The 15947-nt window shown below is 36.3% G+C and overlaps 1 protein-coding gene across 1 annotated transcript; it reads right to left on the bottom strand.

The window, feature by feature from the left end:
- Positions 1 to 228: 228 nt before the first annotated feature.
- On the bottom strand, positions 229 to 14157 carry NAE1 (NEDD8 activating enzyme E1 subunit 1). The gene is made up of 20 exons (XM_032195697.1): positions 14080 to 14157; positions 12944 to 13047; positions 12793 to 12853; positions 11830 to 11860; positions 11168 to 11239; positions 10806 to 10885; positions 9544 to 9653; positions 9098 to 9207; positions 8475 to 8537; positions 8166 to 8229; positions 7059 to 7150; positions 5715 to 5774; positions 5496 to 5629; positions 4409 to 4484; positions 4027 to 4066; positions 2910 to 2996; positions 1774 to 1866; positions 1264 to 1378; positions 1143 to 1192; positions 229 to 468 (listed from the first exon to the last, which is right to left on the bottom strand). The coding sequence occupies exons 1-20, from the start codon at positions 14133 to 14135 to the stop codon at positions 359 to 361; spliced, it is 1608 nt and encodes a 535-aa protein (XP_032051588.1). The 5' UTR covers positions 14136 to 14157; the 3' UTR covers positions 229 to 358.
- Between the last annotated feature and the right edge of the window lie 1790 nt (positions 14158 to 15947).

The following is a 15947-nucleotide window of genomic DNA, read 5'->3' as shown; positions in this document are numbered from 1 at the left end:
TTGCAACTCATCCCCCCCTCAACCAGATTAGCAACTTTAATGAAAAAAATCATCTCTGCTGCAAACCAGGAAAACTAATTTGTAAATGCCACTTAATCTGCAAACAAATTTTTTTCTTACACAGGTAAGAAAAAGTCCTAGATTTAAAAAAAAAAAAAAAAAAAGGAGAATTGGGAATGATTTTATTTATCCTCAGTGGGGGAAAAACAAAACAAAACAAACAACAGATAAAATCATTACAAACAAAAGAAGTTTAATTTTGCAGGTAATACAGAACAGTCCAGTCAGTGGCAAACCACCACAGTATTTACAGAACACAGCAGCACAGCCTGGTGGCAACAAATGTGAGATGGTTATTCTACAGCTGGAAAGTTGCTGAAGTCTGTGACATTCCACTGTAAATATAGGTGTTATTAAAAATTACAAATTGTCCTGTAATGACTTTAATGACCTCCTGAGCAGCAGCTCCTACAAAATAAGATAATATAGTTAGCAGGTGATACTTTAAATCCATTAAAAAGCATGTTCTTAATCTAGAACTGTATGCACTGGGATTGCTGGAGAAGTGCTCGCTGCAACTCCTAGTTAAAAAAAAAGTCTTTCAGTACTTCCCAATATAGAAGAGGCTCTGAAAGCCATTACCTCAAAAGCTTCAAATCTAGCTTTAGACACACTTTACTAAATACAATTTCTCTGTGCATGTATCTACACATAATTAAAATGTAAGCAGTCAAGATTAATTACATTTAAACATTACTTAACCTAAAATTAACATGGTACACATTTTTCTTTAAAATAATGTAATACACTCAATATTATTGCAAATATTCCCTTTTAAAATTACTATAAGTGTTCCTTTAAATAAAACTTAAAAAACAAAACAAAACAAACAAAAAAAACAAACAAACAAAAAAAAACACGCATCTACTGGGATTATTTAAGTTTACTTGGTTTCTTTTACTGACTTTAAACCCTTGCTAGGAGGAGCCACAACTGAAGAATTTTATTACATCTTTGACAACAGTCCACAATTACAGTCTTTGCTCTGACAATACCAAGTCATTAAAACAGCAAGATTCTGACTCAAGCAAGTACAACTGCAGGTTGCTTTGTTAGTTATGGAAATACAATAGCATTCTTACCTCCCATGAAGGCAGCAATAGCATGTGGCTCAGCAGCTCCATAGCGACAACTAGACAGCAAAGTAACAGTTAGTATTTCCAAGTCAGTTTTACAAAGTGACTCTTAAAATATTTTACTTACAATTCATGAACATAGTCATCTTTCACCACTACAGACAATCCATGTTCTTGTAAGAAACTTGTAAGGCATGATTTCAGTTTTCCAATATCATCTTCTACCTGATAATTGTAGACACCTGGAAAATAAATAAAACTGTTTCATCATGTAGCTTTAACACCACATTCAAAATTAATTATTTTTCTTCTGAAGAAAAAAATTCTAAGTAGATTAATATATTAGACTAATAGCAATAGATAATATTTAATAATTCTGTTGATGTTACTCATGATAATGACAAATTGCAGCATAGTTGAATTAACTCATAATCCATGCAATGCATTTCAATGGTATCAATTTTATCTAAATTCTTTAAATTCCCCCCAAAATAATGTTTAATTTTTGCAATGTTGAAGTTGCATTAATAAGGAAAAAAAAAAAAAACAACAAATGTTATATATGGAGTTTGTAACTAGTATTGTAGTAACTATTGAATTTTCATACCTCTTATGACGACAACTGATATTAACATACCTGGGTATCTCCCATGCTGCTTATAAAATCTATCAACAGCCCGTAGCATCAAGTACAGCACTACTTCACTGTCTGGGTTATCCATATTGGAAACTGAAAATAGAGAAGTGGTTAGCAGGTACAGATTAAACAGAAAAAGAGTGTTTGAATTACTTGAAATCAAGCATTTCCCCACGTACTTAAACTGTAAAACCCTTAGTTTTTTTTCTGTTGTTAAGAAAGTTTGCCACCAAGAATGTAAACGACTGATCTAGCAGATAGTTGATTTTGACTCCAGAGTGCCTGACAAAACTGTTTCATATATTTGGTATAATTTCTGTTCAGTGAAGATACTCATGTTTCAACTCTGACAGCTGCTGTGTTAAATAGGATACTCATTAGCTGTAATTTTAGGCTTTGAAACGCATGCTACTTACGTTTAATTATGACTAATTATAAAACAGGTCTTAAATCCCTTAAGACAATTTAGTAGTTTTCCTAAAAAATAACTACCTAAGTCTCAAAAGGTATTATCAGCTAATTCAAGGAGCTTTTACTGAAGTTATCAATATTCCCAAATGTATACATGTACAAACTATATATATTGCATTTATAAACGCGTATACATTTTGTCCAAAACATTTAGAGAACTTTTATGAGCTTCATTTAAACAAGTTGTGATGATAAAAAGTATTTCCAGCTTTTTTTTTTTTTTTTTAATTTATGCAGGTTCAAAAAAAAAAAAAAAAGTGTTATGTAACTAGATTTTCCCTTTATTCACGTACAAAAACCTGAACTGAGAGAGGCCAGCATAATTATTATCAAATCTTTGGTCAGGTGAAAGCACCTTTCCATTTCTGTCAGAAATAAAAGGGATAGAAAAAAAGGAGAAGTTTAAAGAAAGACGTTTTATGTATGTGCTATAAAAAAAAAAAATGGAAAAATATGAAATATGCATTACTCTGTAACTTCATTTTTGAACTTTCAAAAATCAAAATGAAATCAACATTCTACAGTTAACAAAAATGTAATTCTAATTGATGGTGAATTATAAAACTACATACTGAAATAGTATATCTAACATCCAATTCTTTCTCATAACAAAACCATTCAAGTTGAAAACACAGTTAAAGTATACGCCATAAAGGAGTACTTACTTATTTCATCCTTGTTAAAGGTGTTTAAACCATACTCTTCAGACAGAGATCTACACCTCACTACTCGAAGAAAAGCTGAGTTGCTGCCTAAGAAAATGCAGAAAGACAAGCATTACTGACTTGAATGCATCATCAATTACTAAATCTATAAATCTTATCTTTGATCTGTAAAACGCTGTTAAACAATACAACGATGAGTTTGTCTTCAATCTGTTTCTTCTTGTACCTCAGTGATAACATCTATTAGACTACATTTACGTCTATATTTTTACAGAAATACTTTGTGCATATTTGCTTCCACATTCTAAGCATAACTCTTGTGTTATCTAACAGCTACGTGTAACAGCTCACAGTGTGTGCATCTTTTACAGCAAGTCATCAGTTACAACCATCAGCTTCTGCTGTAAATGAACACAGATACTCTATCTTTCACCGTATCTACCACTGTCTCACACATTCTCAATTAATATTTTAACTACAGCCATGAGCAAATAAAGGTTCTCCTCCACTATCACTGCAATGAACCAACGCAATGAGCACCTGGCACTCAAAATGTGTACCTGGCACTGAAAACAAATGAGTAACTCGTAAGAGATGCTTAAAAATTCCAGCAAGTGATATGTAAATGCAGCATGTTCTTGGCTACATGCTTACAGGAAAGCTATCCATTGTGAGGAGACTTACTCAGGCTGCTCCATTGACATGAATATATCCATAACATAACCTAACTGCCATAAGCAGTACTATTCCCTGAATCATTGTTTTAACTTTTCAGACTACAAGAAATGTACGGAGACTACACTCAGAAGTCTGAATCATAGAACGTATGACAGTGATTAGATAATAATTACAGAAAGTAGTGGCTATCTACTACCTGTTGTGTGGACCTGAAAAAAATATTCCATCTTTTTCTAAAGCCAACCTTTACAGACTCACTTTTGGAAGATGCTGAGCATGTTCTCTACACTGAAGATGATGAATGCAACTGCTAAGCACATGGCTGAAAAGTTCAACTCGTGAGCTAACAATTAATAGCTACGCTATCATTCGGAAGCTTTTTGTTGGTTTAGCATTACATTATCTGCAAAACACTGAAATAGAATCCAAGCATACTCACAAAGCAATTTCAATTCTCTCTCTGAAATTGACTCAGGTGCCTAGAACAGAAAATACACTGGTTCCAGTACAATACAATGAGCAGACAATTCATGTTTTCAGGTATACTAATACATTCACTGTGATATTACCTACTCATTCTTGTAAAAAGGGCTATCTTAAACTTGTAAATAATATAGCTCTTTATGTATTTTGCTTTTATTTTATATGACCAAATCAAAAGTGATAAATAAAACAGACCACAGATATTAAATCTCATTAGAACTTAAGGGAATGAGATAATTCAGCTCTCTTTTCATATCCATCTCTTGACTTATTTCTTTACAGAGTATCAGGAAAAAAGTATTTCTGCCCTGTCACAAGTGGCCTACATTTGTAATTACCTTGCCTAGGGATTGTAACAATTTAGCAGCATGGTTACCCACAGCAGCAACATCCTTCTTTGCTTTTTCACGGTACCTGTCAATAATAAAATATTCTTAATTACAGGATAGAATTATCATCTTAGACTTCACAGAGAAGACCATTTCCTCCTGCTTTATATTATAAATGTAAGATACATGCACCATGAATGGAAGCAAGCTATCTGAAGATCATGGACGCACTCATATTCCTGTATGACAACTCAGCAGAACTGAACTGTTCACTAAATAAATGACTTACAAGCTACATGCATAAATATTCTAGAAACCAGTTCGTATAAAAAAACACTATTACTAACAGTTGGAAGAAGATTAAGTAAAGTATGAGACCAGCAGGTATGCATCCTTTACTGGGCATGAAGTATTTTAAGAGTTTCTGAAAATACAGTACAATGCAATAAAAAAAAAAAAAAAAAGTCTTCTTGGCCCAATAATTTACGTAATATCCATGATGCACAGGAATAGTAAGTTTATGGTGAGGATACATGCCTTCAAAGATGGCCTTCGTAAAATCTTGATCCATGCTGATGCTGCTTAGCATTTATAGTTAATATTCATTCACCAAGTCATTGCCCTTGCTTATCTACAGAGTGATGCCTTCCAATGAGATTTATTAGAATTACATATTTAGAATTAATTATCTAGGAAACTTGAATTTCTGTAACCAGGCTGACAATCATATTAAGGAAAATAAAGAGGCTGTGTTTAATCAGTGATCTACTTTAAGCAAATGTTCTGGACTGCAGTAGATAGACTATGGGATCCACTGTGTGTAAGAACATCTTTACTAGATTTGAAATGAAGAGAAGTCATCTGTTACTACCTAGCATCAGGAAACTGGCACGTATGAAAGACTCGGGGTTAGGCCCTAGTTCCAGATAACAAATAGTATTTGCTGCAGACAGGAGCAGGTAGGCCCAGGCTGCAGGGTTTCCTCAGCCCCTCCTCATCCCCCCCCTTTTCTTTTTTTTTTTTTTTTTAAACACAGGTCTGAAATCATCATCCTTTAGTATTATTAGTTGCTTTTATAGAAAATACAGATACTTACACATTTTGCAATCTGATAAATTTATTGGAGTCTGCTATCATATCAGGAATAGTGCCCCGGACAGGTAAGCTTCCTTGCCCTTCATTTGCCACAAATTCCTTCAGAGCTCGAACCAAAACCCAGAAGGAGGGTGACTGCAAATGAACAATAAAGTTATGTATACCATGTTATTTGTAACACTTTTTCTACAATTAACTCCTACCTTTAATTACTCATTACCTGCTCTGTGAGATTTGTGCAGCAATCATCATTAAAAATTTCTTCAATACATCTTGGAATCTATAAAAAAAAAAATAAATTGGGTTTATACCCCATTTACTAGACTTAACTTCTTCAATTACCTCAATACTCATTACACTGGGGATCCAACCCAAGTGACCTCAGAGTTTGGTACTAAAGCATTTCTTGACCCTTTGGCCATCAGTGCTTCTCAGATGCATTCAAAAATATCACTGCCTGAGAACAAGACACCTACTTCTAATCAAGACCATTACAAACAATTTTTCCATATTTTTATCTCTTACGTGAAAGAGGTTTTTTTTTTTTTTTTAAAAAAAAAAAAAAGAGCGGTCACACCATCAGCACAAGATATTAACAGTTGCAGCTGCCCGTCCTAACAAGGAGAGGCAGAGCAGCCAAAAAGAATTAGGAAGTGAAGAGGAGCCTGCAGAAGCAAGAGTGACTCCGTAACTGCTGCAGTTCAGAGTCTGACACAAATTCAAATAAATCAGTAATATCCTGGAAAGTGGACTACAGTAGCTCAGATGCTAGCACAAAATTTTACCTGCTGCCTTCTTGGTAGGCTTGAATGTCCAAACAAGTATCAGCACAGTTGAAATAAAAATGGAATGTAACCTATGAAGATTGACAGAATGTGATTTGACTCCACATAGCTTTTGCAGCTTATCATGGATGACAGATTAAGGTAAATTTTAAACCAGGAGTTACTGCAGGATTAGATACAGGCAACAATAAAAACCTCACTTCTAAAATTTTTAGGCTTGATCAGTTTATGAAAGGAATATCATATACTTTCTCCAAGAGGAAAGTTCTGAATTTCCTGAGTCAGAAGTCTTTTGCAGCCCAACTTCTATACGCATTAAGTGCTGTAGTAAGCAGCTTCAACATAGCGTAACTTCAAGCACTCTTTCTCCTAGCAATGTATTTAAATTGGACATCATCCACACTCGTGACTACTAATTCTGTGTAATTATACCAGGCCACCTACTGGATTTTCCTCCACAAATTAAACTGTAAAAGTTTAAGACAGCAATACACTGCTAATGAACTCTGGTTGCTGACTCATTCTATACTTAAATTCCAGTCATCATGAAGGAAATGGAGCTTCCTTGCATGAACAAGCAAAATTAGGAGTTTTCATAAACTACAGTGCCACCTAGTCTAGGTCTATTTTATTGCACTTAATTTCAATTTTCAGGTTGTACTAATGCCATTTTACTTCAATATCGATGTTGCAAAAGATTTTGTCCTAGAAGAGTATGTTCTGAAAAAATGAGGTGTTTGAAATTTCTTTAAGCTTATCATATTAAATGGTTATTTTACCTTTGTAGTATTTAATGCTGAGTTCACATTTTTTATAGCTTCTTCAAAGTTTTCCTCATCTTCTGGGATCCCATTTTCATTCTTTAGGATACCTTATTGAAGGAAAAAAAAAACACACACACACACACCACAATTCTTTGAATTACATCTCATCATTTAGGTCTTACCAACAGAACAGATTGGTTTTGGATCTCCCTGTGGCATTATGACACATCAACAAAAAAAGGATTATCACCAGGATATACTGATCAAACTAAAAAGCAATTTAACACTCCTTCCCACACCCAATCTTTGTATGTGTGCGCATGCATGTGAGCCACTTATGCTATGGTGCCCCATTATGCTTTTGAACTCATACAGCAATTCCAATCAGGAAAAGAACTCTACTAAAAACTTCACCGAAGGTCATCACTACTTTTCAAGCAGATCAGTTCCCTAGCATAAACTAGGGATGAAAACAACAGAACCACTCTTAGAAGCAGCTCACACACAGGTCATCTTTAAATGATGATATTCCTAAACTATCATGTTTTAATTATACAACATATTTCTAGATCTCAAAAAAAAGTCTCAATTTTAGCAGCTGCAAGAGGTATTAAATTTAAAAATCTGAATAAATGAAGTCTGTTCACAGACTACACTATATTCAGTAGCCCACATAATCTCTCTCTTGACTAGTCATTTAGGACTGCAACAACTACCAACAATTTGGTGGGCCAACTGAACAAATAAATACTTCAAGTTCAAAAGTCAGTGTCAAAAGCCACTCACTTTCCTCTTTATCACACTTTCAATGTTGATAATTAGCATTTTCAACAGAATTTTCTCAATGCCTCTCCTCTCATACAAATGAAAACATACTGTATCTTAAACAGTGAACAGTACAAAACACCGTTATGATGTATTTATATAAGCAAAATCAGGGTTCTTAAGATCCATCGGTATGAAATCATCATGTAGCAAAAGAATCACATCATATATGTCAGCAGGTTTTTTGTTTGTTTGTTTTTTTAAACTTAACCCTGAGAGAACTTCTGATTATTTTTCAAATATTGCCTTATATATTTCTGCCAGTTTAAAAAAAGAAACACTCCTAGGAGGTATTACCTTGCCGAATCAGTTGTCTGAAGGCTTCTTTTTCTTTGTAACTCTTGGGCAATTGATCACTTTTCTAAATTTAAAACCACAAAAAGAGTTTGTTTTAAAAATATCTACTAAACTCATGGTGTTCATACTGCTAAACTTTAGGAGTCTGTTAAGGTTCACATACATTCATTTGTACTTCACTTAGTAATATTTTTATGCTTCCGTCTTGTTTTGAACATATTGCCAACATCATAACCTGGTTTAGAAAAAATAACTGTGTAGTAGTAGTAATAACAACAAACTGATTACTTATCCTGTTTTGCAACATACCTCGTTGAACCACTTTGTTAGATACTTGGCTACAATCACAATCCATGGAGTGTGGCTATGGTCCTGTAATTGAAAAGCAGAGAAACTGTTGTAAAGTTTAGAAGAGATAAAAACAGGAAATGAATTAAGAACTTATTTTCATTATAAACTTGTAATATCCTTTCTACTATTTTACAACACTGGACATGTTCTGGATTTTGATTCTGAAATAAGACCCTCTAAATTCTATAAAACAAATTGTTATTCCTCTACTTTAACACAAGTGTAGACGAGCCAAATTCTCCTATATTTTTCCAAAGCAAAACTTAGTATCATGTACAAATATCCACACCACAAAGCTCTGTAGCAGTAAAGCCGTAATTGATCATAAAGAAGGCGAGAAGGGGAGAAATCAATCTAAAGACAAATTGTCCTTCGGTAATCTTAAGACATTCCCCTTGCTTAAGGTTGAAATACAGACTTTAATATCTGGGCCAAAAGCAGTACCTCGTGACTAATTCTCCTGTTGCCTCTGTTCAGATGAGATGCAACACCAAATAAGTCATCTGCTGAGAAGCGTTTTCATAGAATCCGTTTTGTGCCTGCATGTGTCTTAGAGACCATAGTGTAAACCACATACCAACCTTTTTGTCCATATGATCCAAGTCATAAGACTGAATGTGTTCACTCAGTTCTGGAAATGGCTTGTCCAGTCTCAGATCTTCCAATGCATTGTCAGGATGAGATTCAACAACTGCAAAAGAAGTTACACGATGCATTTCACAGTTTTATGCTCAGCCCTCAAAACACAGCTATACATCAAACACAGTGCATCACCTGTTTGTTTAACTGTTGAATTCTCAACATGTTTCATAATAGGCTAAGCTTAATGTCAGAAGATAACCTCCAAAACTATCTATTGCAGTCCATAGTTTTTATGCATTTTTTAAAGAATGCTGGTAAGGAACTGCAAACCATAGAAGACTTAGCAAATACTAAGTACCTCACAAAATAAAGTTGAAATAGGTGACATAACATTTAGAAGCTTTACACTTAGAAAAATCTTGATCTCAAAAAAAAGAACTCTAACCTGGATGTTCTTTGATGATGACTCTCATGTAACCAACCAGTCCGTAAGTCCTACAGACCAGCAGAGGAACATTAGAATTCCAGAGAAGTTCAGCTAAACGTAGCAATGTACTGTAAGGAAAAACATTTGTTTGTTTGTTTTTCAGATATATAAGAGAACAACAGCCACAAAGTTACTTGTATAAGAATTTTTCTACAAGAGTTAACTTGTACAAGAATTTTTCTATATGAGTATTCCATTATCATTATTATGATTTTAAGCACATATGATCAAACTTCTGACGGAGACTAATTTTACATGTGAATTTAACATAGACTGGTCATATGATTATTCATTGTCTTACGCATATTTAACACTATTGTCCCAATGCTCTGAATGTTACTTAAGTAAAATTTTTTTTCAATGAGTTGTGAAAGAAGAAAACACATTAGATACGTTTATTGCACAGACAAACTTAACCTCTAGTAGAGGCAAGTCAAATCAGATTTTTAAATAGCATTTAAGAAATTAATTCCCAAATGTGTGCATGCAAGGATCGCTTTAGTAAGAAACACGTCAGTTCTTAATTGCTATTGCTTTTATGTAAGCAGGCAGGGGGTGGGAGGAGAATGATTGAAGTATGAACAGCTACTTCCTTCCAAAAGCAAGATACAACAATTCATCTATCCAGCAACCTCTTTCCCCTGTGGAGGAAGCTTGTCTACAATAACAGAAACATGTCCTTTTCCCCCAAGCATTTTGATGCTACAAGAGCTGTCATTTTTTCAGTTGTATTTTTTACTGGAAGGCAGCATGAGAGACCAGAGGTTAAAAAAACATTCAAGAACATTGCGTCTTACTGAAGTTCATCTATGCAATATTATTATGTAGGTAAAACAGAGCGAGTGATATGATAAACAACAAAACGTAAAATACATTTGCAAAAATCCAAAGGTATCACAGACCCTGCTATCCATTAGGTTTTACATAATAGGAATAATTGTTATAGCAACTTTGGACCAGAAGCAATTTCTACTACATAAGAGTACTTGACACAAACAGGAGAAGGCACCTAAAAGTCAGTCATGGATCTGAACAAGATTTGCAACTACATATCAACATATAGAAAGGTCCGTTGAAAAATGCAGTCATTTATTATAACTTTCCTTCACAATGGAAGATTTTTGTTTTGCCTAAGTTTTCCTGCAAGAACATACCCGCAGTTGAAACCTGCTTTTACCACTGAATGAATACAAAAGAAACAACTTGAATGGATTCTTTACCTTTCTGGTAGTTGTGTTGCAACCACTAAGTTAAACCGATTGAAAAAGGAAGGGTCATTGTCTAGCAGTTTTTCTGGACTCTGAACAGTAGAGAGAAATATGTCAGGAAACATGACAAGAATTTCTGATAACAAAGTCTTCAACACTAAATGTAAAATATTCAGTGAAAGCTACAGTATTATTGAAATTACAAAATAATGCTTAGAATTAACTTTTATCAAATAAATTAAAATCATCTTCTTCAAATGTCATTTTATCATGAAGCTATTTAAATTGCATTACTACAAACACAACACAGTTACCATTTCACAGTCTTCACAATATAAAGGAAAAAAAAATCTATAAAATAATTTAAGACAGACCTCTTCCACAAAGTTTCCAGAAACATCGTTATTTAATTCCTGCAAAAGCTCAGTGGCACTCTGGGCACGACTCTGTTTTGGAACAATAAAGATGTTATTTAATTTCTTGAAACTCAGTTTATATAGTGTATCAGTACTACATATGCTAAATGGTAAACAAACTTCTTCATAAGCTAAGATTTTCCATGCCCTGTTTGCAAAAGAAAAAATAAATACCATAATAGCAGACAATTGTTTAAAACTATTTTTAGTAATGCTTTCAAAACAAAAGTTATGTGAAGGCTATTTATTAATTTCCAGGTTCATTTGAGAACTTGTAGGAGTTACTCGTGCTTTTTGTATTCTTCTGTCCTTGTGATTCCTCCTTGCCCCCTGCTCCTTCACCCCTCTGTTCTGAGCCTTACTCCAACTGCAATTCTCTTCCACTTTATACTTCCAATGATATTCTTAACCAGATCCTGTTATTTTTTTCATTCAGTTTTTCCAGAACTGAGCTTTTCTTCTCATTTACAAGGAATGAAACATTAATGTCTTAATTAAAGAATACAGGGATTTTAACCCATACATATGTTTTGGGCATTAATTACAACGCTACATTTGAGTACTTACTCAATATATTCATTCTTTCAATATACTTAAAATGACATTTATTACATCCTTACCTGACCAATATGACTTTTCTGTAGGAAGAAACTGAAAAGGAGACAAGAAGAAAAAAGAAAAACATTTAATTTTGAAAAAAAAAAACAGTCTGCACTACAGAAGGTAGCTTCATGTTATGTTGTTGACTCTCGTATTAAAAAAAAAAGTCTGAATCTTCCCCTTTAAATCTGCTTTCCTCCTCCCTGCTTATTATGTTCTCCTCATGATCAGATTGTAAAGGAAGGTTTTCACTGCCTGAGCCACCAATCTGAAAAATAAGACATGCCAAACTCCTCTAGAAGCCAGGATCATACTACAGATTCATTTTCACTGGGCTCATTAAAGAGCCATTAGTACTCATTTCTTCGTGTAATAAAATATCCTTACCCCACATTTAACCCGACAAGTAGACAGGTATTTTGGGGTATGTACCTGAACTGTAAGAGAAAGTTATCTAAAATTATTACAGATAAAAAGTAACTTGTTAATCTGTAATAAGTTTCTTATCCTATCCCCGTCTGCACACCTTTCAAAGCTATGGAAACTAAGGAAATATCAGTCACAGTTTCACAATGGTAAACTAATAAAAAAATTTGTCACCACAATTGTTACGCCACTAAGGAAAATAACTTTAACCATGCTGAAATGCAAGCAAATCTTATTCATGTTTTGAGGACAGCAAACAAGTTATTAAAAAATATTTTCATACTGAGCAGACCATTGCCTTTATAAACCGGACATATGAAGCAAATAGATCTATAAGGTACAATAACAGCAGCTAAAGAAAAAAAGTAAAAGCTAACATCAACTTGCTGATCACATATGCTGTATATATCGCAAACATCAAAGAAGAGGAAGACTTGGAGCAAAATATAGAGGTTTAGCATTATGAAGAATTTTATGTAACTTTAAAAGCATGGAGATGAAACTGCTTATGGAATTGTTAGTTCTCAATTTGGTTAAGAAGCCAGTAACAAACCTACTTATTTCCAACATCTTCTCCAGAGACCCGATTTCCATCCACAATCGTAAATGAACCAATACCTTGAAGGAAAAATAAATACTGTGAATAACTAGGCATTATGAACTTATCAGCTATACTACAACACAAATATAGAACTGACACTTACTTACCTGGTAGCACCAAGTTTTTAAGTATTTCAGTTCCTGTGGCCGTTGCATTTATCACACAAACATGGGCAGATTCTAGAGCTTCTTGTCCATGATCACCCCACAATCTATATTGGGATATAAACAGAAGCACTCTGCGTTTCATTTTCTATAGTAAAGTGATCAAAAAAAAAAAGAACTGAACGATCACAAACGGAGGCTAGCACACTATTTTCCATTTGCCATTGAGAAGGACTAACTAGCATCAAGTAAAATAAACTTTCTTTCAGAAAACTAACTGTGACAGACCTCAAAGCATCTAAAGAACAAGTCTATTTTATTGCTGATTCATTTTCTCTGTCCTTACACTCTGCAGCAGACAAATGTGCACACCCTTCCCTATTGCAACATACTTTGCTTTTTAAAAAACAGAATTGGTCAAAACACTCCTTAAGTAAAGTTTGTCCTTGGGAAAAAAATAAAACGGAATGCTTTTTCCTAAGTTTCACTGTAAATGACATACTTAATGAATGCTTTTTTGTAAGTTGCACTATAAATGAGGTAATTCTATAATCTGAGGGGGTGCAAGGCACAGAAATGTACGGGCAGCTTGGCAAACAGCCCAGAGGAGTTGCTTGGTTAGGCAATGCACTTAAAACATCAATAATCCTCAAGTTGAAACCGTGTCTCCGCTGTCCTGACTCACAATCCCCCGACCTCATACTGGCTGGGATTTTACTCTCCTCACATGCAGAAAGCTTACTGAAGACACACAGGAAGGCATTAAACCCTCTGTGAGATTCCCAGCCGCGCGCAAGGCGCTGCGAATTCCACCCACCCAGGCTCGCCCCGCCCCAGGACGGGGCTGGTTGCAGCCTCAGCCGCCCTTTCCCCAGCCCACTCGGTTGCTCTCTGCTCCCCGGGGCCGCGACGAAGGCTCCCTCGGCAGCAGGGCGGCGGCACGGCCACCCGCCTCGACCCCCGAGCCCCGCCTCAGCCCCCTGCCCTCCGCGGGCACATCCCCTGCGGCCGCCCCTCGCGTGCCGAGGGGCCGCGGCCGCTCTAACGGGGCCGCCGGGGCGGCTGCAGGCCGCGGCGAGAAGCGGGGCGAGGCAGGGCCGAGGCTGAGCCCCGCGGAGGCCGTGCGGGTGCGGCGCTACCTGAGCTGCCGGTCGTATCGCTGCTCCTTCAGGCTGGCCCGGCCCGGCTGCGCCATGGCGGCCCGCTCCCGCGATGCGCAGGCGCGGCCGGGCGGCGGGAGGCGGCCCGCGGAGGCGGTGACGGGGCGGGCGTGAGGGGAGGCCTCGGCGGGGCGACCGGGGGCGGCCCTGCCCCTCACGGCGTGCTGGCGTCGAAGCCCGAAGGCGAAAACGCTGCGGGGGTCTGCCTCGTCAGGCCGGGGGCTGAGAGGCGCCCTCCGCTGCTCAATTGAAGAGAAAATGTGTTCTGATAGGAAAAGCCGGAGTCAGCTGTGTCCGTGTGCTTCTGTCAGGGAAGTCTCCATATAGGATCAGTACAGATCATACTAAAAAGACAAAACGTTTACATCTTCAAGCGTTTCAACCGACATTTGTCAGTAAATTCCAACAAGAGGGGCCTCCAGACATGTGCACTGTTCCAGTATTGGTTACCTTACAGAAGCTGTTACATTACACTTTTATCCTGCTGCTCTTTAGTACATTTAGTACTATTTATCCACTGGAACAAAATACACAGCAGTGCAATTACAACCTAGGGTTATATACCTTGCCAATGACATTATGATGCACTCCAGTGTTTCCTCTTTTTTTTTTTTCCCATGTACAGCACCTCCTCTAAAGTTCACTTCTCAGGCTTTGTGTTTGCTCTGTCGCAGTAAATCCTTCCTTCTGTTGAAGTGCCAGTGACTGTTGGAATATTTAGTAGGGCTCGTTCTGTTCTTGCTAACTGCTACAGTCATATGGTTTCAAATGGTCAAGCCATAAATTAGAAGAATTACTCTTTCAGACTCAGTTCAAAAATGTAGTCCCTTGTTTGTTCTGGAGTTCTGCCATAAAGCTGCTTTAAAAGTCAGGGATGAGTCCCAACAAAAAATGACAGGTGAAGGCTGGGAAACTCCTAGGGGCCAGGTACCCAGCTCCTCTTTTTCTGCGCCACTTTGCCTGTCATTCCAAAGGGAAACCTTCTTTCCTCTTGGCCCTCTTTTAACTCTTCTTTTCCATGTTTTAGTCAAGCTCTTACATTTGCAAATAAACATTTGAGAATATAAAATTTGAAATGTAATGTAGATGTTATCAATCAAAAAATCAAAAACTGTAGGCAATCACTTTTTTTTTTTAATAAAGTACTAAAAAGTGAAAAAAATCTGGAATTAGTCTGTTTTTTGATTTTTGATGTTGCACTACCCGCTCCAGTTTATAGTTACATTTAAAGTATTTTTGTGCAGTTTTTGGATTCATTACAAATGACTTTAATTCTCACATACAGAACAGATATCACCATAGTATAACTCCGATTTGGAAACTGGCAGCATTAGTAATGGCAATGTAAGAAGAGAGATGAGCTGTCTGGATAAACTAGATACCCTCAAGAACCTGAGGTGTAGGCAAGCCTGGGGGTGATTAATGTTTTAACACTTCGTCTGCTCCTGTCTTCTGTACTCCAAAGGCTCTAGGGTTAGCAGCTTGTGTCCAAACTGATTGTATTTCTGGCTTATTTTGTTAATAGCCAACGGCACATCTGACACATTCATATGTATTAAATAGAGTAGGCACACAGCAAGATGTTCAAATGTGTGTTGCTCTCATTGGAGATAGCCAATGTCAACAGACATCAGGATTACAGAATGATCTGGTATCTGTCTATGCAGCAGTGTTGCTCTAGCTTTAAGTAGAACCTAATTTTTGCCTCAAAAAGAAAAATCAATGGGGGAGGATATTAAATACTGTGTATATAAATAACTATGTATTTGATATTGTTATAATTCATAGGTAAATTTTTATTCAGGAAGGTTTTATCTTTCAGGCACTGTCAATCCTCTTTTACACCC

The sequence above is a fragment of the Aythya fuligula genome, chromosome 12, assembly GCF_009819795.1.
Source record: "Aythya fuligula isolate bAytFul2 chromosome 12, bAytFul2.pri, whole genome shotgun sequence".
Taxonomy (NCBI): domain Eukaryota; kingdom Metazoa; phylum Chordata; class Aves; order Anseriformes; family Anatidae; genus Aythya; species Aythya fuligula.
The sequence above is the reverse complement of the archived record's forward strand: the minus strand, read 5'-3'. Positions and strand labels throughout refer to the sequence as shown.

Excerpts from the sequence above, each read along its gene's own strand:
- NAE1 (XM_032195697.1), bottom strand. The coding sequence starts at position 14,135 with ATGGCGCAGCCGGGCCGGGCCAGCCTGAAGGAGCAGCGATACGACCGG. Across the intron at positions 11,861-12,792 it reads GGAGAAGATGTTGGAAATAA|TTTCTTCCTACAGAAAAGTC; the intron begins GTAGGTTTGTTA and ends TCTCCTTTTCAG. Across the intron at positions 469-1,142 it reads TATTGCTGCCTTCATGGGAG|GAGCTGCTGCTCAGGAGGTC; the intron begins GTAAGAATGCTA and ends CTTATTTTGTAG.